Below are 25900 nucleotides of genomic sequence, written 5' to 3' on the forward strand. Positions count from 1 at the left end.
GGCCTGCCTAGGGACCCTGGACTTCCTCGGGGGTCTCCCATCCAAATACTAGCCAGGCCTGACCTGCTTAGCCTCTGAGCTCTGACAAGGCCGGGCTACTCAGGACTATTCAGGCTGCTGGAAGCACTGCAAAAACTCCTTGCATGCATCTCCAGAACAGGTACAGACTTGGTTTTATTTTGTTATCTACTGTAAATCACTTATAGCTTTAGGTAAGGGTGGAATGGAAACTGTGTTAGAGAACACCGGCTTAATTTTAGTTAGCTTATTTCTCGGCCAACTTTCTAGAACATAAAATGAATAGGGTTGCCTGGAGTTCTCCTGCTATTATAATTGGTCTCCAGATGACCAAGATCAGTTGCCCTGGAGAAAACGGCTCCTTGGACTGTGGTGGCATCACACTTTGCTGAGCCCCCTCCCCTCCCCAAACCTAACCCTCCAAAGGCTGTACCCCTAAAATCCCCAGGTATTTCTCAACCCAGAGCTGGCAGCTCTATAAATGAACAATGCAATAGGGCTAGGAGTACAGCACTGAGCAACAGGGAATGTTAGTTGGATCTGGAAACCCCAGTCAGGAACCTGGACACAACCTGTTAAAAACGTAACATGCAATTTGGCTCAGATAAACCCTGGAAGAACTTGTAAACAGATCAGTGATTGAATCTAAAAGTTCCACTGGGCCCACAGAGTTGTCTGTGATAACAATTTTTCTTACTGATTATCTGTGGAAAGAACATTCAGGGACAGAGTTTCCTTTACTGATCAGGCTATCCTGCACCTGAGAGAAATCCACAGGGACTGGAAGGATACAAGCTTCAATAGAATCAAAGAATCATAGAGTTGGAAGGGACCTCTGGGATCATCTAGTTCCTTGCACAATGCAGGAAAAGCACAAATACCTCCCCCTGCCCTCCTTCTCATGATCTGCCTAAATTCACAGAATGAGCATTGCTATCATCTAGCCTCTGTTTAAAAACCTCCGAAGAAGGAGAGCCCACCACCTTCTGAGGAAGCCTATTCCACTGAGGAATCGCTCTAAGGGTCAGGAAGTTCTTCCTAATGTTTAGCTGGAAACTCTTGATCTAATTTCAGCCTTTTGGTTCTGGTCTAACGTTCTGAGGCAACAGAACACAATTCTGAACCATCTTCTAGATGACAGCCCTTCAAAAACTTGAAGATGCTGATCATCTCAGCAGCCTCTTCTCCAGGCTAAAAATGCCCAGTTCCTTCAACCTTTGCTTATAGGACTTGGTCTCCAGACCCCTCGCCATCTTCGTCGCCCTCCTTTGGACCCTTCCAACTTGTCTAGATCCTTCTTAAATTGTAAATGAGGTCTAACCAGAGCAGGGTAAAGCAATACCTTCTGTGTGTGTGATCTGGACACACTTCTGTTGATACAGTCCAAAATCACACTTACCTTTTTAGCCACCACATCACACTGCTGACTCATGTTCAGCATATGGTCCACTAAGACCCCTAGATCCTCTTCACACAAACGTCTGCCAAGAAAAGTCTCCCCCAAATTATGTATTTGATTTTTCATACCTAAATGCAGAACTTGGCATTTATCCCTGTTAAAATTCATTTTATTTGTTTTAGACCAGTTTTCCAGCTTGTCAAGATCTACCATATTTGCTACCCCTCCTCCTCCTTCTGTCCCTCTTCCCCTCCCTCTGGCTTACATCTTTCTTTGCCTTGTCCAGTTTCTCCTGTTGTATTTTTAGCTCCTGGTTTGCCTTTTCAAGCTGTTCTTTCAGTGTTCTGGTGCTTTCAGATATGGTCTCCTGAACAGTGGAAAGGAAGCAGAAAACATCTACTTCAACCAAAGAAAACCTAATTTATTAAGTGACACTATCCTTTAATTCACAATTGGTATCAAGGGTGCGCCTGGGTCTTTTATTTATGTATGTGTTTATTTTTTAATTAATTTACTTATTATGCCATTAAGTCACAGACAATTTATGGGAACCCTACAGGGTTTTCAAGGCAAGAGATGTTCAGAGGTGGCTTGCCATTGCCTTCCCTGTGTAGCAATCCTCGACTTCCTTGGTGGTCTCCCATCCAAGGACTAACCAGGTCCAACCCTGTTCAGCTGCCGAGATCTAATGAGTTTGGGCTAGTCTGGGCTACCTGGCTCAAGGCAAGAGATGTTCAGAGGTGGCTTGCCATTGCCTGTTTCTGTGTAGCAGCCCTGGACTCCCTTGGTGGTCTCCCATCCAGCCCTGCTTAGCTTCCGAGATCTGACAAGATTGGCTTGGCCTGGGCTGTCAGGGCAGGGCATGGTCTTTTATTGTTGACCTCATACAGGCTGTTGCTCGAACTAACTCTGCAGTCTTGTGTTCCCTGATTCAACAGCTGGTGATGATGGACGGGTGGCTGAGAGAGGACAGTCACTTTGGAGACCAGGAATATGACACAGCACCGGAAGTCTTTTGCCTTCAGCCTTAGCAATTCATCAAGCGGAGTAGGATTTCCCCCCTCCTATGAATCTAACAGGCATAAGAACAAATTAATTGTTCTGATATGTGAATCCTAAATATATTTACTTACTACAAAAATAATCATTGCAGGAGTTAGCCAGTAGCAGTTCCTTTGGAAACAAATTAAAGTTATTTGGTGGGGGGGGGGGGAGAAAGAGCTAATAATTCAAATCACAATGGTATCCATATATCCAAATAAACAATTTGCCTCCTGCCCCCAAGAGATCTGTGTGTGATGTCCTGTCCCACAGTGCCTTTCATTTCATAACATGAAGCAGAAGTGCCGAAATCTGACTGCCTCGGCTCTAGCTTGGGCAGCTCTCGGCTCCTACTGCGTGACTGAGGGCTCTGGTGTGAAAGTGAGGCATGTTCAAAGCAACTGTTCTTTGCCATTTACAGCCACAGCTCCTTTAAAATTGCAAAATACTGCCTTTGATACCACCACTGCGCAGACAAAATCAAGATCCAGGCAATTTACTACAGAAGGAGCTTTCTAGTGAATTTGGCAAAGGTGCTTCATGCCATATAACACTAAGAAAGATCATACCTTTCCCAAAATATCTGCTTTATGTCCACATCAGTCACAGTTTCAGCACCCTATTCTGAGACCCAGAGATTTCTCTGGGAGCGTTATGGAGGAGTGGAGTAAAAACACATCTAAAAAACAAGTTACACATAAGTTAATGTTACCTTTCCAGACATTTCCTGGGTGTCCCCATGACCCGGCTGTTTAGCACAGCATAGAGAAGAACTAGGGGTTGGTACTTGACTTTCAGTTTCATTAACGGACTTTGCCACTGATGTCTCCTCATTCATCTCTAGCAGTTGACCAGTAACTAATGAATTGTCATGGGTATCCAATGGTATAGGCATCTCTGCAGGATTCAAAAGATGTTTGGTGTGGTTACCAACTTTGGATTCTCCATCATGAAAAAGTCCCTTACAGCTGTCCCACTTCCCTTCAAAGTTCATCTCTTGTACAGGGCAGCAGACCAGTTCTGTGACTTGAGTGGCTTTTTCTGCAGTTTTAGGACATGCTGTTTCAGTCTCTGAGTCTAGGCACAGAATTTCATTTTCTTGCTTCATCCCCTTCATTTCTCTCTCCGCAAGTGGTGCTCCATTTGGTGTCTGTTCTTCAGCATCTATTCCCCAAGTACCCATTAGTTTAACCAGTTTCTCATGTTCTAATTTCAGATTAGCAATCATATTTTGTAACTCTAGGCACTTTAAACAAGTTTCTTTCTGCATAATTCCCATGCTGTTCTGCAGGGCAAATTTTTCTTCTTCCAATGCAAACATAGCTCGGAACCAGGTGTTTTTATATTCATCAAGCTCAGAGATCAGCACTGCACATTTAGCCTCACACAATCTTCTCAAGATAGACTCCCTGTCTACTTCTAGCAAACGTATTCTTTGCAAATTTCTCTCTCCTTCCTCTTCCAATTTACAGTTTTGCTCTAAGCATTTCTCCTCATCTTGCATTATTTGTGCCACTTCTTTTAAAAGGTTGTTTCTTTCATCCTTCAGACAAGAAGGGAACTGGAAATGCCTAATCTTCCATTCTTCCAGAGAGATGGCTTTCTTCCCACCCTTTCCCCTAAGGATTCCAAGTGCTCCTTGATGGTTTCCAACCATCTCCACATCAGAACACACTTTGTCAGAAGAAAAGCACTTCTGGTAAGGGGTGGCATGAGTTTCATCAACAGCTAATAGGTGCTGGCAGCACATCTCTGTTTCCTCTTCCAGGGCACAAATCTCCAGAGAATGCCTGTGGTTCTTATTCTGTAACATACAGAGTTGCCAACCATTCTCCAGTGTTAAGGAAGGTACTTTCTGAGAAGAGATGCTGACTTTTCCCATTTGGGATAACTCCTCCTTGAGGCATTCATTTCTGTCTTGCTTCACTAGATCCAGTTGACACAAAGCTCCTTTCGAGAACTCAAGTCCTGCAGAGACCACCTCTGGCTGAGCGGTCAGTCCTTGGTTTGAATTCTGCTCTTCTGAGCCAAAAGCACGTCCTTTGTGTTCCAGCTCCCCCTTGTCTTTTTGCCTCTCGCTTCTTTGTGGACACAAACTTATTTGATCCAGTAGTTCTGTTTGGGGCTGTATGGTGGTCGTTTTTCCTGGGAATCTTCCAGTGTCATCATCAAAGGCTCCTCTCCTTGCTCCTTGCTCAGCCTGAGGTTCAGTGTGCTTTGGGGGAGCTTTCTTCCTGCCTGCCTTGGAAAGAGGTTTGCATTCCTCTCCTTTCCTGTCTGCGCAGAATTTTGGTTTCACAGCTTGTTCCTCAGTTCCATTGTGTATCATTTCATCTAACATTTGACTGGCTTCTTCAGGTATGCCATGACTTACTGAGAATTTTGCCCTCTGATCCTTGCCCATTTTGTTGCCTAATTTTTCTGGGGCATTCCCTAATTCATCTTTCATGCAGTGCCCTTCTTCAGCCAAGCTCTTCTGCCCTCTGCCATTCACCTGCCTAACCTTCTCTTTATTTGGGATGCATACTGGGGATTTCTCATCTGGCAGTCTGAGAGTAGCGTTTTCAGCCATCTTCCCCTTCTTTGCTTCTGAATCTTTGCCTAAAACACTGCCTCCATCAGTTTCAGAAATGCTGTTAGGAAGAGAAGGGAGACCTGATTTGGGGTTGGATCTGATTCCAGATACTTCTTGGGTTGGATATTCTGGTGAGGGAAGCGGAACGGCAGAAACCCCCACTGGCTTCCAGGCAGCGTCTGCAACTGCTGGCTTGAGGACCGGCAGGGCTCCTCGCCCTCCTCTGAGCCGCTTCCTTCCCCTCCCATGGTGGGCTTGGACTGCAGCACACCCAAACAGGAGGCAAATGTTGCTCAGGACATCTGCATCACCTACAACCTAATAAAATACAAATACAAAATGCCTCAAGCTCTGTGCGCAATCAGTACTGCAATGGAGACCTGGGGTAAATATGTCACTACAAGACTAAGGAGATACCCAAAGATGACAAAACTCTTAAATATTTAACATTTATAATTAGTAACAACATGCAAAGTTTCAAAACACACTGTAACAATGAAATTTGCAATCAACAAAGTAATACAATTAGTAGTGTAACAAAGTGCAGTAACACAATATAGTTGCAGGTTGCTCTTATCAGACAGAAATCCAAGTGCTGCCCAGCAAACAATATTCTTCTCCTGCTACTCCAGACTTCACCATCTTAAGAAAGCTGAGCTGAACTGGTAACCGATAATGTCCAGTTTTGGGTAGCCTTAGTCTTCAGTTCACAAAAATTTCAGAGCAATGTCCCCGTATCTGAAATTAATGCCAAAAGGGGGGAAATATTCAAACTGTTGGGACGTCTAACACCTTCCTTTGGACTAATCTTTGTTCCTTCTTCTTCTAGGCTTATCAGCCTCAAGCTCTCCGTGTGTCTAGATTCAGGTAGGAGCCTTGCTGGTCTGAAGCAGATGAACAAACTGTGAGTCCCGCGGCACCCTGAAGACCAACAGTTTAATTCTGGGGATCCACATCCACGTGCACCTGCCACGAAAGCTTCTACCCAGAATTAAACTTTGTTGGTCTTCAGAGTGTCACTGGACTCACAGTTTGTTCTGCATGTGTATATATATTAGGGAGGTGCAAATGTGTCCTTGTCTATTTCTTTTTGGGGTTTGCATGCTTCTTTGAACTCCCTTCCCATCATATTCCTTATGATCCAGTTATTTTATGCCATTTTTATGCAGCTGACACAAACTTAATGTTAAAAATTGTGTAAACTTCAGCAATTAATCACAGAATCACTTCACACTTGAGAGAAATGAAATCAAAGAGAGGATTTTCAAGTAGAAATGGTGGGGGCTGCAAAATCCAGAAACGGCCATATTATAAACATGGAAAAGGTAAGTCTAGCACAAATCACATCTGCAAGAGCCAAGAGGAAGGCCTCTGAGACAAACAGACATGAATGATAAATCCAGCTTTAAAATTTGCATCCTCTGTTGAAGCATGAATATCTTTCAGAAGCAAAATAGCAAAATTATCAAAAAGCTGGGAATTGCCATCAGGTGGCCATAGTGATTTTGTAAAGATGCTCTGCTTTGTGCCGGTTTTGTGTGGTCTGCTCTTCCCACCTCTTCTGCTGGCCCCTCCCTGTTCTGTTCTGATTCAAGCAAGGACTTCTCCCCCACCCCCCTCTCTCTCTTTAAAAAAACTGTCTGTAAAGAGCTTCACAAACAAAAATGAAGAAATTAACAAGGTGTTTCCAAGAGCAGACGAGCAGCCCAGACACAGCAATGTTCAAATTAACATTAATAATATGACTACATATTGGGGAAAGGTTTCATGGATGATTTGTGCCTTAAAAATAAGAAACATTGATCAATTTTAAATAAGCTCTATACTTGGGTACTTTCAGTCAATGCTGATTGGCTTCACTGTCATATCCAAATGTAACAGATTAAAAATATCCTTTTGGAAGTGTTTGGTGGTCAGATGTCTTGGATGGAGACAGCAGAATCCTACAACTTCTCTCATGAACGGGGGGGGGGGGGGGGGCGCCTCACAGATGACTGGAGTGAGCTGCCTGCTTGCAGTCCTCAGAGCCACCTCCCACTCTGTTCATTATAGGGGGGAGGAGCAAACACCTGCTTGAGGTCTCCAGTCATCTGGCCTGCTCACGGCAGATTGCAATGGTCTTCCATGGTAAGCCATGAGGCAGTGGGAAGAGGGATTCTGGCACAGAATTGCATATGTACCCTCTTCAGAATGTACACATTGATGGCAAGTGTTCTAAGAATTGTTCTCATGCTCAGAAATTAACCTCAGTGAAACAACTTCTTCACCCAGAGACTGTGGAATTCTGAAATTTAGATGGGGGACAAAAATACATTTTCTTAGGAAAGAAGCCGAGTCCAGTTCCAAATCAGGGATGAGGGGGTACTTCACAGTGTTCAAACTGCAGAACCACATGTCTGCCTTTACCTTCTTTGTGTCAGTTGGATCCTGTTCTTCAGGAACTGCTACCTGAGTGCTGGAGCTGCATTTCAGAAATTGTTTGAGAAAACCATCTGGAAACTCCTTGCTGAAATGCCATCTTGAAGAATTTGCCTCTGGAATAAACCCATAATGGCCTATTGAGATGGTTTACATGTACAAAAGGCACCAGGTCAAAGATACTCAACATGCAGAGAGCTGAGTGGGGGCTCAAAGAAAACATCTCCATGGACCCCAGAACAAATCTGCTATTGCTGAGGTGCACATGAGGCCCACATTAGATCAAGACCCTGGTTTTTTAGAACACAAATGACCACAGTTGTAACACTGGAGAGAGTCAACTCGTTGGACAGTGAGATAGAAACCAAATTGTTGACAACAAATCAAACACCACATTCCATTCAGGAAAACAGAATATATGTTTATGTTTACACATGATCTAAGCAATCACTATGAACGCGTTCATCTTCTAAGTGGCAAATGCAGGTTAAGGCATCCCATCCTTACTCTTCAGGGGCATCCCACTACATCCTGTGGAACATACTTAGAAGTAAATGTGATAAAATAAAATTAGAGTTCAGGGGCACCTCTAAGACCTACAAAGTTTTATTCAAGCACACTTCTTCCGTGAAGGGAGCAGATGTCCTCCTCTCTTGAAGTGCTTCCCAAATTGTTCACCTAGGATGTGAAATAAACTCTCTGGGCAAAGGAGCCACTGGGCTGCTGGAGAGACCCTGCAAAGAGTTAATGTAATGGAGAACTTTACTGTGCAATGAATTTTTCACACTCTCAGGTGAGAAAGAGCTGTCCAAACAAACGAATACCCAGACAGCCATCAGGGCTGGTTCAAGGTACACCCAGTCAGACCATCCTGGGCACTGGCAATGGGGCTTGGTTTGGACGAAACGTGGCAGCGGGGGCCTTGGAGGAGGTGCCTGTCACGTCCCCTGCCACTGGGCCCGTGTGGAGCGTCAGCAGCTACTTGAATGGCTTGTAGGAGGAGCCATCCTGATAATCAGAAATCTTTCTCTTGGTTTACCACAGGGGTAACCATTGGCCATGCTGGCTGGGGCTGATGGGAGTTGTAGGAAAAAACATCTGGAGAGCTACCATTGGCCACTCCTGGTCTACCAGACAGGAATAATACTGGGAATACTGATGTGGCTCAATCAGAGTCAAAACAGATGTGATGGAAGCTGCAAATCTCCTGCAGTTTGTAAACAGCATGCATTGGGGCCATGCAGGAAAGAAAAGGAGTTTAATCCTTCAACACTTACTTGGTTTCTTGAACTGAAATGGGGTTCCCAGCTGTTATTGATATTTTAGGCAGATCATGAGGAGGAGGACAGGAAGGGGGTCGGGGGCAGATATTTATGAAGTTCCTGCATTGTGCAGGGGGTTGGACTAGGTGACCCTGGAGGTACCTTCCAACTCTATGATTATAAAGTGGAAAAGAGGTGTCATAAAAGGATGTATCTTTTCCTCCTTAAAACTTCTAACAACAGTATATGATCTCCTATTCTAATTAATGAAACCCAGCAGGGTGTAAGAAGGATAGACTCTTCCTATCCCACATGGCCACAATTCAACTCAAAAGCTACATGAGCTCCATCACCTCCATGTTGGTCACTCCCCATTCCTGCAAGCAACAATGCTTTTGTATCCCCTGGAACTGGCCTGTTGTTAGAGCTGGATCATCCAGTATTCCAGGCCTTCACCTAGAGGCAGGCAAGGAGTCTTCTCTGCCCTGACCTGAGGATGTTGCCAGTAGACAGGTATGGAGGCATGACTAACTGGCAAATCCCTTCTCATTTTGGAATACTGCTCAAGGCCAGCCCAAGATCTTCACAACTTTTAGAAGCAGATGAGTCCCAATGGGAGAAAATCCCTACCTTTATTATTATTATTATTTTGCAATGACATTATGGAGTTATCCCAACCAGGAGAGGTCTGCCAAAACACACACAAACACACACACGGACAATAGCGTCAAAACTCTTTTTAAAAAACCTTTACTTGCTAAAACACACAACTCCTCGGCATGTCGCATCAGACACGGAGTCTGGATGTCACTGCTTCTTGCAGGATCTATTGCTTCTTCCCATTTCATTTTGAGCGATGCATTCTAAAAATATTAAGAGAAAAGGGGGGGGGGAGAAATTGGGCTAAACACCACACATTTCTCCACTGTTGGTTGAAGATACAGCAAGCGCTGTGCACTTCCATCCTCTTGTGCCCTGCTCTGTTTGAACACACTGCAGATTACACAGAAATTATCACTCAGCAAAAAGATACCATAAATAAATATTCAATAACTATTTTGGTCTCACTTCTTCTGAGATGCTCATAAAGTTCCCAGGCAGTTTACAGGGCAAACTGGCTTCATTCCAGCAGCTGAAGTGCTTCATGCATTTTTGGACCATCTGCCCAATCTCAAGTAGTAACGCTAAATGTCTCCACTTGAACAAAGTTTGAAACTAGTGGCACCTTTAAGACCAACGAAGTGTCCACACAAAAGCCGATACTCAGAATTAAACTTTCTTCATCTTAAAGCCTTAAGTTAAAGGTGCCCCTGGACTCAAACTTTGTTATAACACTTCAGACCAACACAGTGACCCACCTGAATCTATCCCCACTTGGAAGAGACTTCAGCCCTGCCCACAGATTCCTCCTGCTCAGTTCAGACACTGAAATGCAAACATACTGGGGAAAAACTGTGTAAAACCTTGACAGCTTCCAGTCGTCTTAGCAACACCATACTGGTCCCTCTGACAGCAGTGGAGTTACCAAGGCCCTTGCAAGAGCAGGCCCTACACAACCCACTTTGCTTCCTCTATTCTAGTGTGCAGATCTCAATCTCACCGACTGACTGTCTGCAAGAGCTGCGGTGTGCTCACTCACCAAGCCTTGGTGGGCCTCAGTTTCTGCATCTTCTGTGCCAGTCGCTCTCTGCTTCCTCTTGGCCTCCTTCGGAAGCAATTCATATTTGAATGGATCGTCCCTCTCTTGTGGCATCTTTAGCTGCACCTTACAGTTTACCTCAGTGGGTTTCGGCTTGCAGGCCAGACTGCGGGACTTCTGGTTTGCAGAGAAGCCTTCACCTGGACCATCGGCAAACTCATTTGCTTGGGCTCCCCTTTCTGAATTGCCTCCTCTCCCTACTAAAGACTTCAGTTGATGCTTCAGTCCTACCAGGTAGCTTCCAATGTGGCACTGCACTTCTTCCACCAGGTGTTTCAGTTCAGCAATCTCCGCCCGGGAAGATGGCGGCAGAGAGCCCACTACTTGGGAGAAGGCAGCTTCCAGGTCCCCTTGGAGACCTTGCCAGGTTTCTTCTTGCAGCTCCCCGGACAGAAGAGAGATGGTGGCCTTCAGGTCTCTGACATCCTTCTCCAGCCTGTCCGTGTGTCTTTGCAGGCTGGCCTCCCGCGCTCTCAGCGTAGCTATCTGCTGCTGGTGGTTCTCTTTGCAGTGCTCAAAATATCTGGACTGCCTCTTCACTTCATCCTCTTTGATTCTCAGGCAGCTCTGAAGCCACTGCAATTTCCCCTTGTGCTTCTCTGAGGTTCTTTCTTGCTGTTGAATCTGCAAGCCAGATTAGGTAGCTCTTTAAATCAGATCGCTGTACAAAAGCAGTCCCTTCACTGGCTGGCAGTCTCCAATGCTAAAACTAAATGCTGCTCCACAAAGCATACCTATTCATTACCAACATGGCTGGAGTTTGCTATGAAATGACCTTCTAGGGCAGACCCTGGGGTCACATGACTCTTGTGCACAAAAAAATCCCAAGGCCCCTAAACCAGCCCGTCATTCAGAAGACCACTGCACAGCATGAAACAGTTCTTAGTTTAAGGTACAGATTTTCATAGATTTTGAAATTTGTATTCTCAAGGCTGTGAAGTCCCTTTTAAACCTTTAGGCATCCTTCCTCAAGATGACATGACCTTCTGTGAAATAAGAGCCCTCAGCAAGACCAGTGGATATCGGCCAACAGCACTGAGTGGGAGGGGCCAACCACAGAACCTAAGAAAGTGGCAGAGGTTTTAAAAGAGGGGGGAATAGCCTGTTATATTGATGGGGCACTAACTGATTACCATTCATTAGAACACACATGTTGTCACTGTGAATCTACAAATGGGTCTGCATCATGTTTGTGACAATATTTTTGCCGTAGGTGTGGACAGTTCTGGACAACAGACAAAAGGGGAGGGTGCGGCAGAAACATATATGTGTGCTTGACTGGATTTAGGGAGGGCACCAGCCATTTTACCTACCTATAGATTTAACAGATTTATTTAAATATGCATATCCCATGGTGCAGAGTGGTAAGCTGCAGTACTACAGTCCTAAGCTCTGCTCAGGACCTGAGTTCGATCCAGATGGAAGCTGGGTTCAGGTAGCCAGCTCCAGGTTGACTCAGCCTCCCATCCTTCTGAGGTTGGTAAAATGAGTACCCAGCTTGCTGGGGGGAAAGTGTAGATGACTGGTGAAGGCAATGGCAAACCACTTTGTAAAAAGTCTGCTGTGAAAACATCGTGATGTGACATCACCCCATGGGTCAGAAATGACTTGGCGCTTGCACAGGGGACTATCTTTACCTTCACCTTTTACCCCACCTTTCCTATTCCACTCAAAATTAGATCAAAACCACCCATAAAACTCCTTTAACTCTACCCATCAAATGCAGCATTTCAAAGCACACTAAATAAAACCCATTAAAAGCCTCAGCAAACAAAAAAGAGCTCTCCTAAAAACACCTAAGAATGATGCCCTCTTCATGTCCCCAGGCAGTCCATTCCCCCAGGTGGGAGCCATTGTCAGAAAGGAAGAGGCTCTGGGAAATGGCAGGTAGGCATCTTGAAGCAGAGAGAAAAGCAGAAGGCGACAGCTGGAGGACTGTAGCTGCCATAGAGGAGGGACATAGCAGGAGAGGCATTCCTTCTAGCAGGTGGGTCCTATGTGTCAAGCATGATATTTCTGGTATTGATTTAGTGGGCATTTAGTGTTCATGCTCCTTTGCCCTCTCTTAACTATTCCCTTTTTCTGAATAAAGATTTCTCTTCAAAGCTTCCCCACCTGTGGACTCTCAAGGATGCAGGATATGCAAGTAATCTCCATACTGTAAAGTAGAAGTACCTCCCCCGAGTTCCCATACATATCAGCAAGTCAGGAATGTGTGGGAACTGAGAGATGTTGTAGTATCCAAATGGCTAGTTGATAGTATGCTTTGAACCTTCTATGCAATTCACATCCGTATGTTATGTTTTGTAGCTATCTGAACTTTGTCTTTGAAGTAGCCTTTAAGATGCCATGCTATGTAACTTACTGTATCACTTCCAAAGTATCGTTCCTTGGGCAGGTATTGGATTATCAATAAAGCAAGTCTTTGATTTAAACAATAGCTTGATTATTCAAAATACCAATGCTTGACACTATGCTTTTAAGGGCCTTTAAAAGTCATGGCTGGCACTTTAAATTGAATTTGGAAACAAACTGGCAGCCAGTGGAGCTGTTTTCAAAGAGTCAGGGAAGATGCATTCCAGTTATCTTGGAATTGCACTGCCAAACCACACTTGAGAAAACCTTTTGAAATTTAGAGCACTTTTCACCTGCAAAGCTGAATAAAGATGAGAAAACTTGAGTATCTGCAAATGGCACTGAATGGACAAAAGCGAAGCCATCTTACCCTGAGCAAGATTCAACTCACCACTTCTGTGAATTGCACCTGCAGGTTTTGAACCCTGGCTTTCACACGTGCAGTTGTGGCTTCCACACGGCACAGATTCATCCTCACCTGCTTAATTTCTTCAAGAAGGTTTTTTTCTGACAAACGTAGCTCCTTTATTCTATTAAAAAAACAAAAGAGGGCTTTATTTGCAGCATTCCAAATATGTTTCTGGTGGAAGCCAAGCTTTGATACAACGGATTTCATGCTGTTCAAGAACTGCAGCCCATTTTCTGTTGCCAAAACTCGCATTCCATCCCACTAAAAGTGGGACTAAGAGTGCAATAAGAGTGCAATCTTATGCAGTTACTCCTGTCTGACCCCACTGAAATATATGAATTTATATCAGAGCAACTCAGCAGAGGATTTGCATTGTCCATAACTTAAGCTGAATGAGAAAGTTACATGATTTTGACTAAATTTAGAGTGGCTGGATGGAGGACACTGCGCTCCGAGGACACAGAATTTCCCCAGAACCCTGAGGGACAGAGACATTTTTAAAAATGCATACTTAGAATGTACGAAACCACTGATCTATGGGAACAAAAATTATGGCAAGGAACCATCAGCACATAAACTGAGTGTTGCAAGTTATTTTTGAAAGGTGCATTGCTTGTCCTTGAGTCCTTGGAACATGGAGAGAACTGGGTTCCAAGAGGATTAGAAATTTGGGTTACCGGTCTGGATTTTATACCTGGGAGGTTTTTGCTTTGTTTTTTTGCCTCAACAGCATTTTCTGCACTTAGCTTATATTGCAAAGTCCCTGCAGCAAAAACACCCAAGGCCCTTCCAGACACGAGTGCTGAACTTACCGATGTTGAAGTGCAGCCTCTGCCTGCAGGTGGGCGCTTACATTTGCCTGCCACCCTTGCTCAGAACTTTCCAGTTGTTTTATTCTTTGTCTCAGGACCTCGACTTCTTCACTGTTTGCTTTGTCCAACTCTCCTGCATTTCCCTTTTTGGTGTCTTCTAAATCCTGGAAAATCCAAGTATTAATTTTGATGTTAAGATTCAGAACATCAAATCCTTCTTGAATAGGCACTCTGACATAAAACTCCTGTGTTTTTTCCAAAGGAAGCTCCATGATAGTAAAAATGTATGCAAAGTTAAAACCAATTAAATGTTTTATTTTGCTGAAAATATGTACGGATGGCTCTTTGCTTCCACAGCATTCTTCCCCGCTTCTAAACCCAAATATATTATTTATGGGACTTGCATTCATTATGCATGGCAGCGTTTCTGCTTACAGTGTTCGCTGTCTCCATCAAGAAGCTTTCAGCCAAGTTCGCAGGGAAGTCGTGAAGCAGACTTCAGCTTGAAACAAGTGGCATTTCCTCACAGTGAACATATTTTGTAGATTTACAACAGCTCCTCCTCTCAATTAACATACATTTCATTGGTTTTCAGATGGTGCAAGAAGATAAACACAAAAGGCACCTTATTCAGTGGGATTTTGTCCCCAGCCTTTGAATAGGTAATTCGAAAAAACATAAACATGTATCTGTAGATGAGGCTAGAAGCTCAGAGGCTGGAGGGAAGATCCCGCTGGGCCAATGCAAATTCTTGATGAGGAGCTACATCTCCCAGGGCAGGCTCCAGATATTTTCTCCCCCTCCCCAGCAAAGAGTGCCCAACTCTGCTTCAACCTGGCTGGACAGGTCTAGGATGGGACGCCAACCCTTCCACACTGCCGAGAGCTGGACACCAGCCACACACCTGCAATGCCTCTGCTTCCTTCTTATTGGGCCATCCCAGACACCTGGGTGCTTGGCCAGAGAACCAGCCTCAGAACCCAGTCAACAAAAAATAAACATATATTTCGTGTATGAAGCCCCCTGCCCGCCCCCCCCCCCCCCCGCGGCTGTCTTTGGAGGTCCTGCTCTGGGTAGCCCAATGACCCTCTTGCTCATGGAACTCCCGCCCCAGGAAGACTTGCCTGCCCTGCTCCCGAGTCATCGTCCTTAGTTTGCTTTTGGTTTAGTGTCCCCTCCCACACCCGTTAATGGCCCTCCTCCCAGGTTGGGTTGTTCACAGAATAGTTTAAATCTTTTAATATACTTTTAAATGCTGTTTTAATGCTGAAATGTTTTAATGTTCGTTATCTGGGGAACCCTATTTGGCTGGGAAGGTGGCACAGAAACATTTTAAATATTAGGGAAATAATTCCCCAACAGGCTGCCAGGGCATGGTAAGAGGGAAACAGTCAGCTTAACAAATTTGAGCTCCCCAAAGTGGCCTTCTGAGGGCCCATCTACACCAAAGTCCCCAATGTGGTGCCCACCAGTGGCACGTGCCTGCTGATACCTTTCCTGGCACCCACCAAGTGTCTTTCAGAAGGGGGTGGGGTGGGGTAGGGCTGCAAACCTCCAGGGGGGAGAACTTCTTCTCCTGGTATTGCAACTGACAGACTCTGCAGATTATTTAAAACATTTGGGGAGGGACGGTGGCTCAGTGGTAGAGCATCTGCTTGGGAAGCAGAAAGTCCCAGGTTCAATCCCCGGCATCTCCAACTAAAAAGGGTCCAGGCAAGGAGGCGTGAAAAACCTCAGCTTGAGACCCTGGAGAGCCATGAATGGGGCTATGGCTCAGTGGAAGAGCATTTGCTTGGTAAGCAGAAGGTCTCAGGTTCAAGCCCCGGCATCCCAACTAAAAAGGATCCAGGCAAATAGGTGTGAAAACCCTCAGCTTGAGACCCTGGAGAGCTGCTGCCAGTCTAAGGAGACAAGACTGACTTTGATGGACCGAGGGTCTGATTCAGTATAAGGCAGCTTCATATGTTGCTGCCAGCACAGCACAAGGATCTACATGGCATGAGTGAAGTTCAGCTGCGGCAAACATTTTATGGCTAGCTCTTCCCTCTGTGGCAACCATTTTGTAGCTGTGCCACCGTGCCACATCAGACTTCCAAATGTGTCCACAAGCTTAAAAATGTTGGGGACACCAATCTACACATGACAAAGTGTTAGGTGGAGCACAGCATGGTCAGACGGTGTGCATCAGGTGAGTGACAAGAGTTCTCTGCCTCCCACACAAACACACCCCAGTTCTTTTCTACCTGGAGCCAAAGTAGGCAGGGGAAAAGCAGCTTCAGCCTGCTCCCTCTGCTGTTTCTGCCCTTGCCAGCTGCTCAGTGGAGCTGATGGTGAAAATTCAATGTAGCCACAAAAGTAAAGTGGTTTTAACAACTGAGCCAACAGTGGCTCCTTCAGAAAGTTTGTAAATGCAAAAACAGAAGGAGGGAGGGGCTTAAGCTGTGGCGAGCAGTGTGCCTGGCGGAGGCATAAAACCCCCATCAGGCATTTGAGGCCTTTTGTTGTTCCCCAGTCGATACAAGGCTGAGCCCGTGCTTGGGCCCTCAAATGAGTCTCTGCTGGGAGCTCAAAACTCTGCTGTGTCTCAAGACCCATTAGCCACTCCCATGTAAGCCACTAAGAGCTCCCACATGGCACCCCTCCAGATATTATGGATGACCCTGTGGATGGGGAGAATGGGCTGCAACCAGTCCTCCCAATACAGGCACTCAACATTTTGCCCGAAAGGGGCAACACATGTATATTCCAGATTTGGATCATGTGTTCCAGATCCAAGGTATTGAGGCCGAAAATACAAATGCTGCCGCTTTCAAAGTGGCAATCGTCCACACGAATTCAGTCAAACATTATGTCTGGAAAGTGCATTTTTTCTAATTGTTGCTAACCCCATTATGGCAACAAAGAGGGAGTTGTTACATAACCAAGGTAGGTCCAAGGTACACTGGAAAATATTAACTAAAAGACACCACCACCACCCCAAAAAAGAAGGACCTGGTTAGTATTTAAAATGCTCTAGAAGAGGCAGAATGCTTTAATGCATTTAATTGTCACTTAAAAGAAAAGACAGAATCATCCTGTAGAAAGAAGCCACCAAGAGTTTAATGGATCCTGGAAGGGAAAGTTTTGAGGGGCTGAGATTTCCTCCTGTGCCTATTTGAACTCTCAGATTATCTGCACTTAATCTAGAACTCAGACCGCCCCTGTGCAGGGCTTTTTTTGAGCTCTCCTGTTATATATAAGTAGGCTGAAGAGTAAAGAAACCAACCTGCTCCACTGCATTCCTGCTTTCCAGATAGAACAAGACTTTTTCCATGAAGAGCACTGGGGTTTTTTTTGAATTTTTACTCAAAAAGCCACACTATCTGTCCACTTTAGATTCAACTTTGCGTTTCAAGATGAAAGCTTTGAGACTTCTCTGGTGTTTCGTTTGTTGCCAAGTTAGTCTTCTGAGCATTTACACACAAACACACACGCAACCATTCAAAACTGAAAAGTTTTTCAGATTTCCTCTTACAGGTCTTTTGTGGCTAAAACCTATTCCTTCATACTTTTACCATCCAACCATAGCCTGTAAAATTATATTTCCTGTTGAAAGACTGCAGCTGGCCAATCCTTCCTTTCCTGTCACAAGTATCTCAGAGTTTCCACAGCATCAAGCCACCAATTCCACTGCTGTCTCAAATCCTTCTGGAATTTTTTTTCTGGATCAATGCTAACATGAAGTTAACAATTTTGGGATCCCAGAAGCTAATTTAGCAAATCAGGGTAACTGCTGAATACTTTTCTGGTGGCTTTTTATTATACAAACAATATTGCGCACAGACTTCTGTATATTTTCCCTGGATTACTATTTTCCCATCAACAGTAAGTCTAAATCAAATCTCCTTTACCCATCCCTTGCATCTTGCCACAGTCAAACACAAATTTAAAGTTGTATTTCATCCAAGGAATACAATGCCCAGCTACCCCATTGCTGTCACCTCTCTGGCCAAACTGATGTCATCTTCAGTGGAGAAAAAAAAAATCCCAGTAAGAGAAACCCACAGATTTTTTGTTGTTCCTGTGCTTTTCCTGCTATACATAAAGCTGAAGAATTTGTCTCAAATCTCAGTGCTACAAAAAATACATAGTTTTCATCTATGTCAAATACTGTCCTTCATATTTTAATTTTGATCCTCAGTTTTTAAAATAATTTTCACTTTAAACAGCACCTTAAACAGCCGGTATTGACACAACTCCATAAATGTGTAAAGCAAAGACCATGAAATTTCCCCCCTGTTGTAGCATTAATGTTCTGAATATTAAAGCCATAATGTGCTTCTTAGAGGGTTTGCTTCAATCATCAACAACTGAATTCCTGTATTTTCTGTATCTGAACTGAAGCTTTGGTGGCATCAGCAATCCACACTGCCCATGAATCTCCTCCTGGACGCAGTTTTATGTCTGAGATCAAGATTGTTTCATGCCTCTTCTTTCATTTTCCACGTGGCTGCGAGTTCTTTTCTCTCCGTGCCAGTGGTCGGTTGTGGTGCCAGGGCTTCCACACTCACCTGGGCATTCTTTCCTTCCACTTACATAATTTCTCCCTTTCTGCACAGGTCTTCAGAAGTTGATAAGATTTTCATTAAGCAGGTTGTAATTCTTTCTTTGATTCCATTGTTGCCCTGATTGTCTAACAACAACATTCCACATCCAGGGCTTTTACATGGAATTGGCCATTAAAACGTTGTTGATTTTATAGTCACACGCATAGACTAGGTAGACAGAACTCAGATAGCTGTCGATAATTTTCCTTGGGATTTTCCCCCTTTATTTTCATTGTCTTAAAAGTCATCCTTTGGTTTAGGGAGTGCTGGTTTTCAAATTATCAAATTATTCCAGTTTATAGCTATGCTTAAAAAAAAAATCACTATGGTGATCCCAGCATCCCAGAGTTTGACATATGAAGCAAGTCACGTCTGTTGGATGACTTAAAGCTGCTCAGTTTTGGAATCTGCACACAAATTCATCCGTTCACTCCAAAGGCTCTTGTTGCACCCTACAGAACAGAGAGAATAGTAAAGATAGTAAAAGGGCACTTTTATGCAGATAACAAGAATTACTCCTTAGAAAAAGTTAAGCGCTGTTCTTAAATTCAACTAATTCCTAATGAAGTGAGATTTACTTCTGTGAAGAATATCAATGCAACTTTGATAAACTTTTGTTGCTTCTTTAATTTTTTGAAAGATAAAAAATCAGAATTATGTTCACCGCTATATCACATCATATTTATTTATTTATTTCTATATTCTAGCCTCCTCTGCTTTGGGCTCAGCTGGGTTACAGTAATGAGTTCAAAGCAAATAAAACAATCCCGTAATTCCAGTTTAACCTAAACACTGAGCTCACAACTACATGGTGGCAATCCATACTGCATGACGTCATCACGTTGGGGATGGCCAGATCACCCCCCCCCCCCAAATCCCCCCACTGGGGACAAAATTGAACTTGGCAACCCCAACTGGGAGTGAGTCCCACCAGACCGAAGCCAGAGCTGGAAAAACTCTGGTCAAGACTAAACGGAAGGGGAAGAACGTTGAGTGCAGTTGAGTGTCAGCTCAAGGAATAAAAGGCATGGGAGAGAAGTCAGCCTTCTCAAGGCCCTGAGAATGTATGAGGATCCCAGATGTGTGTATGTGTGCATGTGTGTGAAATTTTCCTCCCGCCTTTGCTGCAGTTCCATGCGGCCCTCAACTTGTTTATAACTATAACCTTTTTATGCAAAATTGAGAATACTGTTTCTTCTTGTAGTATTCTTATAGTCCTTTTCTCCCTTTCTCACAATACAAGAACTTGTGGGCACTCAATGAAATTGCTGAGCAATCGGGTTAGAACAGGTAAAAGGAAGTCCTTCTTCACCCAAAGGAAGAAGAAGATGATATTGGATTTATATCCCGCCCTACACTCCAAAGAGTCTCAGAGCGGCTCACAATCTCCTTTATCTTCCTCCCCCACAACAGACACCCTGTGAGGTAGATGAAGATATTGGATTTATATCCCGCCCTCCACTCCGAAGAGTCTCAGAGCGGCTTACAATCTCCTTTCCCTTCCTCCCCCACAACAAGACACCCTGTGAGGTGGGTGGGGCTGAGAGGGCTCTCACAGCAGCTGCCCTTTCAAGGACAACCTCTGCCAGAGCTATGGCTGACCCAAGGCCATTCCAGCAGGTGCAAGTGGAGGAGTGGGGAATCAAACCCAGTTCTCCCAGAGTCCGCACACTTAACCACTACACCAAACTGGCTCTCCACCAAAGGGTGATTAACATGTGGAATTCACTGCCACAAGAGTGGTGGTGGCTACAAGCATAGATAGCATCAAGAGGGGATTGGATAAACATATGGAGCAGAGGTCCATCAGTGGCTATTAGCCACTAGAGGGTATAGATGGAACTCTGTCTGGGGCAGTGATGCTCTGTATTCTTGGTGCCGGGGAGGGGGGGCAGGGAACAGTATAATAATAAATAATAATAATAATAATAAACTTTTATTTGTATCCCGCCCTCCCCGCCGAAGCAGGCTCAGGGTGGCTAACAAGACATGGTATCCCATGATTTACATAAAACAATTTTAAAATACAGTTAATACATACATTTAAAACGGTTACATAAAAAGTTAAAACTACAATAAATTAAGGTGCTATGTTCAGTAGATATGTTTCGATGGCTAGGTATCGTTTTCAGGGCTCCTTATATGCTTGCATAAAGAGGGTGGTTTTGCAAGCCCTGCAGAACTGACTAAAGTCCCGCAGGGCTCGCACTTCCTCCGGTAATTGATTCCACCAGTGGGGGACCATTACGGAGAAGGCCTGCTCTCTTGTTACTTTCAGTTTGGCCTCCTTTGGTCCAGGGATCCTTAAAAGGCCTTGGGAGCTAGATCTTAGTGCTCTCTGGGGCTTCTAGTGTCCTAACCCCACTGGTGAACCTCCTGATGGTAGCTGGGCTTTTTGGCCACTGTGTGACACAGAGTGTTGGACAGGATGGACCAGTAGCCTGATCCAACATGGCTTCTCTTATGTTCTTTCTTTCTTTCTTTCTTTCTTTCTTTCTTTCTTTCTTTCTTTCTTTCTTTCTTTCTTTCTTTCTTTCTTTCTTTCTTTCTTTCTTTCTCCCCCTCCCTCTCTCCCAAAGACACCACCTTATAATGCGCTCTGTCAGTTGGATCTGGTCGCTGCCCATAATAATGAAACTGACCTATAGTGCCCTCTGTGCTCCATCAAGGGAAGCAGGTTGGAAAATTACACTTTCATTCACAGAAGGATGCTGAACATCCCCATATTCTTCCAGCAGAGCAAATGGTAATTTCCCATCCAAAACCAGGGCAGATCCTCAAAACATGTTGCTTATTAATTGCTACATAATAATGCTACCATGCCAGGGCTTCCAGCTCCAGCTGGGGATATTCCTAGAGCGTTGGGAGCAGATGGAAGGATACCAGCCTCCAGGTGGGACCTGGGGATCCCCTAGAATTGCAGCTCATCTCCAGACTACAGAGATCAGTTCCCCTGGAGAAAATGGATGCTTTGGAGGGAGGGCTCTGTGGCCTTGTGCCCCACAGTGGTCTCTCTGCCCCCCCCAGCCTCCATCCCCCAACCTGGACCTGGCAGCCCTGCTCAGGAGGAGGGGCAGGGAGCAAAGCCAGCCAGGGTGGGATGCCACAGAGAAGCTTCTCATCAGAGCTGCCATTTCCTCCAAGGTAAAATGGCTCCAAAGACAATGGATTTTAGGGAACAGCTGGCACTTAGTGGTTTCTTAGTTGTGCAGGTCAGACAATTTTGACAGGTAGGTGCCTTGCCAGTGGGATATTGTTACTTCCTTCTTTCAATGGTACCCCCCCACATCACTCAAAAGCCCCCTCTCTTCCCAGAACAATTTGCCATATGACATAGGAATGGGGGAGAGGCATAAAAGCCAGACTCTGTCCCCTCCTCAGGTTCACAGCATGGCTCTCTGGGCCCCTTAAAGTGGTTTCAATGGCAGAACAGAGACAAGGCCTCCAGAGTGGGGCGTTGATTAGGTTTGCCAGCTCCAGGTCAGGAAATACCTGGAGATTTGGGAGTGGAGCCTGGGGAGAGCAGGGCTCAGGGAGGAGAGGGCCTCAGCAGAGTATAAAGCCACAGAATCCATCCTCCAAAGCAGCCATTTTCTCCAGGGAAAATTATCTTGGTTGTCGGGAAATCAACAAATAGTGGGAAATCTCCAGGCACCACCTGGAGGCTGGCAACTCTAGGAGTTATACAAGTTGGTGAAACTTTTAGGAGAAGTTGGAATACAGCAAAGTGCTTTGTGCTCCCTCAGGAGAAAAAGGCGACCCAAGAAGACTCTGAGGCTCCCCAGATCTCTGCCTCCTCACTGCCAGTTTCCCCAGACAGCTGCTTGATCATATCTCCGTCTTCTGGTCTGCCTGCCTGCAGAACCCACAGTGACCAGAAATGCACACCCTCAGCTCCTTCAGTCACAACGCTAGCAGCAAACTCACATTAGTTTCAACTTAGTCATTAATATCCTTGCTTCCCACTCCAGAATACTCAAGGTAGCTCACAGTTTATTAAGATAAATGCTACAACGTTGGTGTGAGGAACCAAAAGGGATTGCTCGAGGGAACAGACTACCACAAGCCAGCCATGTATTCACTTCAGCAGGAGTTTGTAAGATTCTGATTTGGAGGCTATGAGGAACAGAAATCCAGGATTTGAACAGCCTGCATCATTATTCAAAGAATTTTGCAACCCAAATGCACAAAATCTAAGAATAAGTTTTCATAAAAGAAAAAGGAATACCAACCACGGTTCTTTGAGCATTGGATTCATCAAGGCCACAGGATGAATGCTAGTGAGAAAAAAAGAAAAAGGAACAAAAACTATAAAATAAGATCAAAAATAAGAAAGGAAAGAAAAGAAAAAAGATGTAAGATATGCAATGTGGAATTCAGTGGCATCAGTTAGACCACAAGTAGTTAGAACTCTACTCTTAAAACTGGAATAAAGGAATTACTAGAAGAATACAACAACACATCATTTATGACTTCCCATAATATTATTCCAACTGTGCACAAAAATCTGGAGAATCAACCAATCACTAAAAACTTCCTATTAACCCCTTTTCGGGACCCAGTGCTGTCTTTACAAATGACTTAGATGAGGGTGTTCAGAATGTATCATCATCAGGTTTGCAGACGACACTAAACTGGGTGGGGTGGTTAATTAAGATCTTGGAAGATAAATGTAGAATGCAGCTGGATTTAGATAGAATGGAGGATTGGGCCCAGGCAAACAAAATGAAGTTTAATAGGGACAAGTATAAAGCATTGCACTTGGGTAGTAAAAATTAGTTATATGGTTGGATGAAACTTGGATGGATACTACCACGCTAATGTGATCTTAATGTGTAACATCCAAGTCAAGCAAGGTACTGGTGCTGCCGTACACTGCTTTGGAGTCCTGTGTTCAGTTTTTGACACCACAGTTTCAGAAGGATGCCAGGAAGCTGGAAAGAGTCCAGCATAAGTCAACAAAGGGAGTGAGGGGTTTGGAGACATGACCCATGAGTTGATAACCTCTATGGCAGAGAAGAGACCATTGCAAGATGACAAGATTGCCACCTTCTGGGGTGGACTAGATGACCCTTGTGGTCCCTTCTAACTCTGGGATTAAATGAAATAAAGCAAATGCCAAAATGTTCATGCCTGAGTATCCAATGGCAGGTCTCCCACAACAGTAATCCCAGCGAACATTGAACTGATGCAGCCATTAGCAGGGTGCTGGCTACCCCTTCGCTATTATCCTGGTAGTTTTAGGATGAGGCCACCCCCTTCCTCTTACTAATAATACGTGAATGGTTAATTATATTTGTTAAACTGTTATATTTCTCTATAATTTTTGTAGTGTATTGAGGCTGGTATCACGGAAACCTTTGGGTTTATTTCCAGTCACACTCTGCCATGATTCTCTAATTGGATTGCAAATAATACTTTGACAATAATCTCCCAGAATCAGTACCTGGTTACTAGAATCAGAGTTATTTACTGGCACAAAGCTTCACTTCTTGGAAACTCAATGGGCAAGTGGCTGACCAAAGACAGCCGTTTATTTTCCTCCAGCTGGCTGCAGTGTGGTATAGGTGGCTAGAGTGTCGTATAGTGGACAGAGAAGACTCAAGGCCAAGTCCACCTTCAGCCAAGAAGGTTCCTGGGTGATTTTCTCTCAACCTAACCTAACCTACCACACAGGGTGTCTGTGAGGATACAAATGGAGGAAGAGAGAACCACGCATGCCACCCTCGGTTCCTTGGAGGAAGGGTGGGATGAAAATGGACAAGATAATTTAAAAAACAGAATTCCATTTATGGTAACCCTGATAAAGTCAAATATAAACTGCATTAAACCAACCATTCTGTCACACAGTGATAGCAAAATCTCAAGGGACAATATCAGGAACACCACTACAAAATGGATATCTGGTTTCTCTTCCAGTCACACTACAAAATGGAAGAAGAGCTGCTCTCCCAGCTTCTAACACCCTGCTGTGAAGCAAAGCAGCAGACGAGGGAGAAGTTACTTATTTCTTCACTTGTATTTATTTAACAAATTCATCTCCTGCCTCTCTGCCAGTCTGTAACTGAGATGGTTTAACAACATATTAAAAGAATAAACCAGACATGAATCATGCTGCTCCCTAAGAGCAGCACAACTCAACTACACAGTTCAGATAAAAGATTCACCAAGAACTAAAACAATTCAGACTGAAGATGAACAACAGGACCCAGTGCAGAAAGCCTAAAACTTCCACAAAGGCCAGGTGGCCCTGCCCAGCAGAACCAAACTGGCATTCATCGGAGGTCAAGTAGCCCCCTCCCCACAAACCCTTCTGGACATGGCAGGCAGGGCCAGAACCACCAAATCACAACATCCCCTTGACTTATCCCCACCAGCTGATCCAGAAGGATACAACAGTCAGTGGTCTCAAAAGTCACCTAGGGGTCCAGGGGCACCAATGCAGTGAAGTTTCCAAACTAAGACTGATTTCTCACTAGGCTTGTTCCAATCTTGGAGCCCTTTTGCCCCCAGTTTTCTGTCCAAATTTCGCATAAGTTGCTGTGAAGCTGTGACTTGTCCTGCCTCTTTCCCACGGCAAGCAGAAACCAGTTTTCAGAGGATCTTGCTTGCCGCAGGAAAGAGGCGGGGGAACTTGTGTGAAATCAGACAGAAGCACCGGGGAAAAAGGGCTCCAAGACCAGAATAAGCCTAAAGAGAAATCAGTGTAAGAGAAAATACCAATCTCAGACTCACCAAAAATTTAGAAATGTAAACTAAGGCCTATTGCGCATGGGCGTTTTGCCTTGCTTTCACTGTGCATTTATTTATTTATATTTATTTATATTTACATTTATATCCCGCCCTCCCCGCCTCGGCGGCTCAGGGCGGCTAACAACATTTCACATATTTAACAGAGGATAAAACTTTAAAATTTAACAATTAAAGAAATTAAACATAAAAACCAGTTAATTAAGTTAAAATATTTAAAATATATGATTCATTACATAGAATAAATCTGGCAGCAGTAAACTTGTTTGGCGCTGGTTCTGCCAGTTTAGATGGTTCCATAGTCGTATAGTAGATGGCGGCTCCTTATTCTTAGCAACTCAGCAGATATCAGCATAGGCTTGCCTAAAAAGAGCGGTCTTGCAGGCCCCGCGGAACTGGTCAAGGTTCCGCAGGGCCCGCACTTCCTCCGGGAGCTGATTCCACAGTACAGGAGCTGCGGCTGAGAAGGCCCGAGTTCTGATGTTTTGAAGTTTGACCTCTCTCGGCCCAGGGATAGTCAATTTATTTTTGCCCATCGACCTCAGTGCCCTCTGGGGTTCATATGGGGAGAGACGG

The 25900-nt window shown here is 44.5% G+C and overlaps 1 protein-coding gene across 1 annotated transcript in view; it reads right to left on the reverse strand.

Moving 5' to 3' along the window:
• Positions 1-18978: 18978 nt before the first annotated feature.
• JAKMIP1 (janus kinase and microtubule interacting protein 1) overlaps positions 18979-25900 on the reverse strand; it is a 154691-nt gene continuing 147769 nt past the window's right edge. Inside the window, exons 23-24 of the mRNA XM_060246127.1 lie at positions 22807-22851; positions 18979-19026 (exon numbers count right to left, since the gene is read on the reverse strand). Of these exons, the coding sequence (XP_060102110.1) occupies positions 18994-19026; positions 22807-22851 (78 nt within the window). The 3' untranslated portion in view covers positions 18979-18993. The remainder of the gene's footprint in view (positions 19027-22806; positions 22852-25900) is intronic.

Source organism: Heteronotia binoei, chromosome 9 (assembly GCF_032191835.1).
Source record: "Heteronotia binoei isolate CCM8104 ecotype False Entrance Well chromosome 9, APGP_CSIRO_Hbin_v1, whole genome shotgun sequence".
Taxonomy (NCBI): Eukaryota; Metazoa; Chordata; class Lepidosauria; order Squamata; family Gekkonidae; genus Heteronotia; species Heteronotia binoei.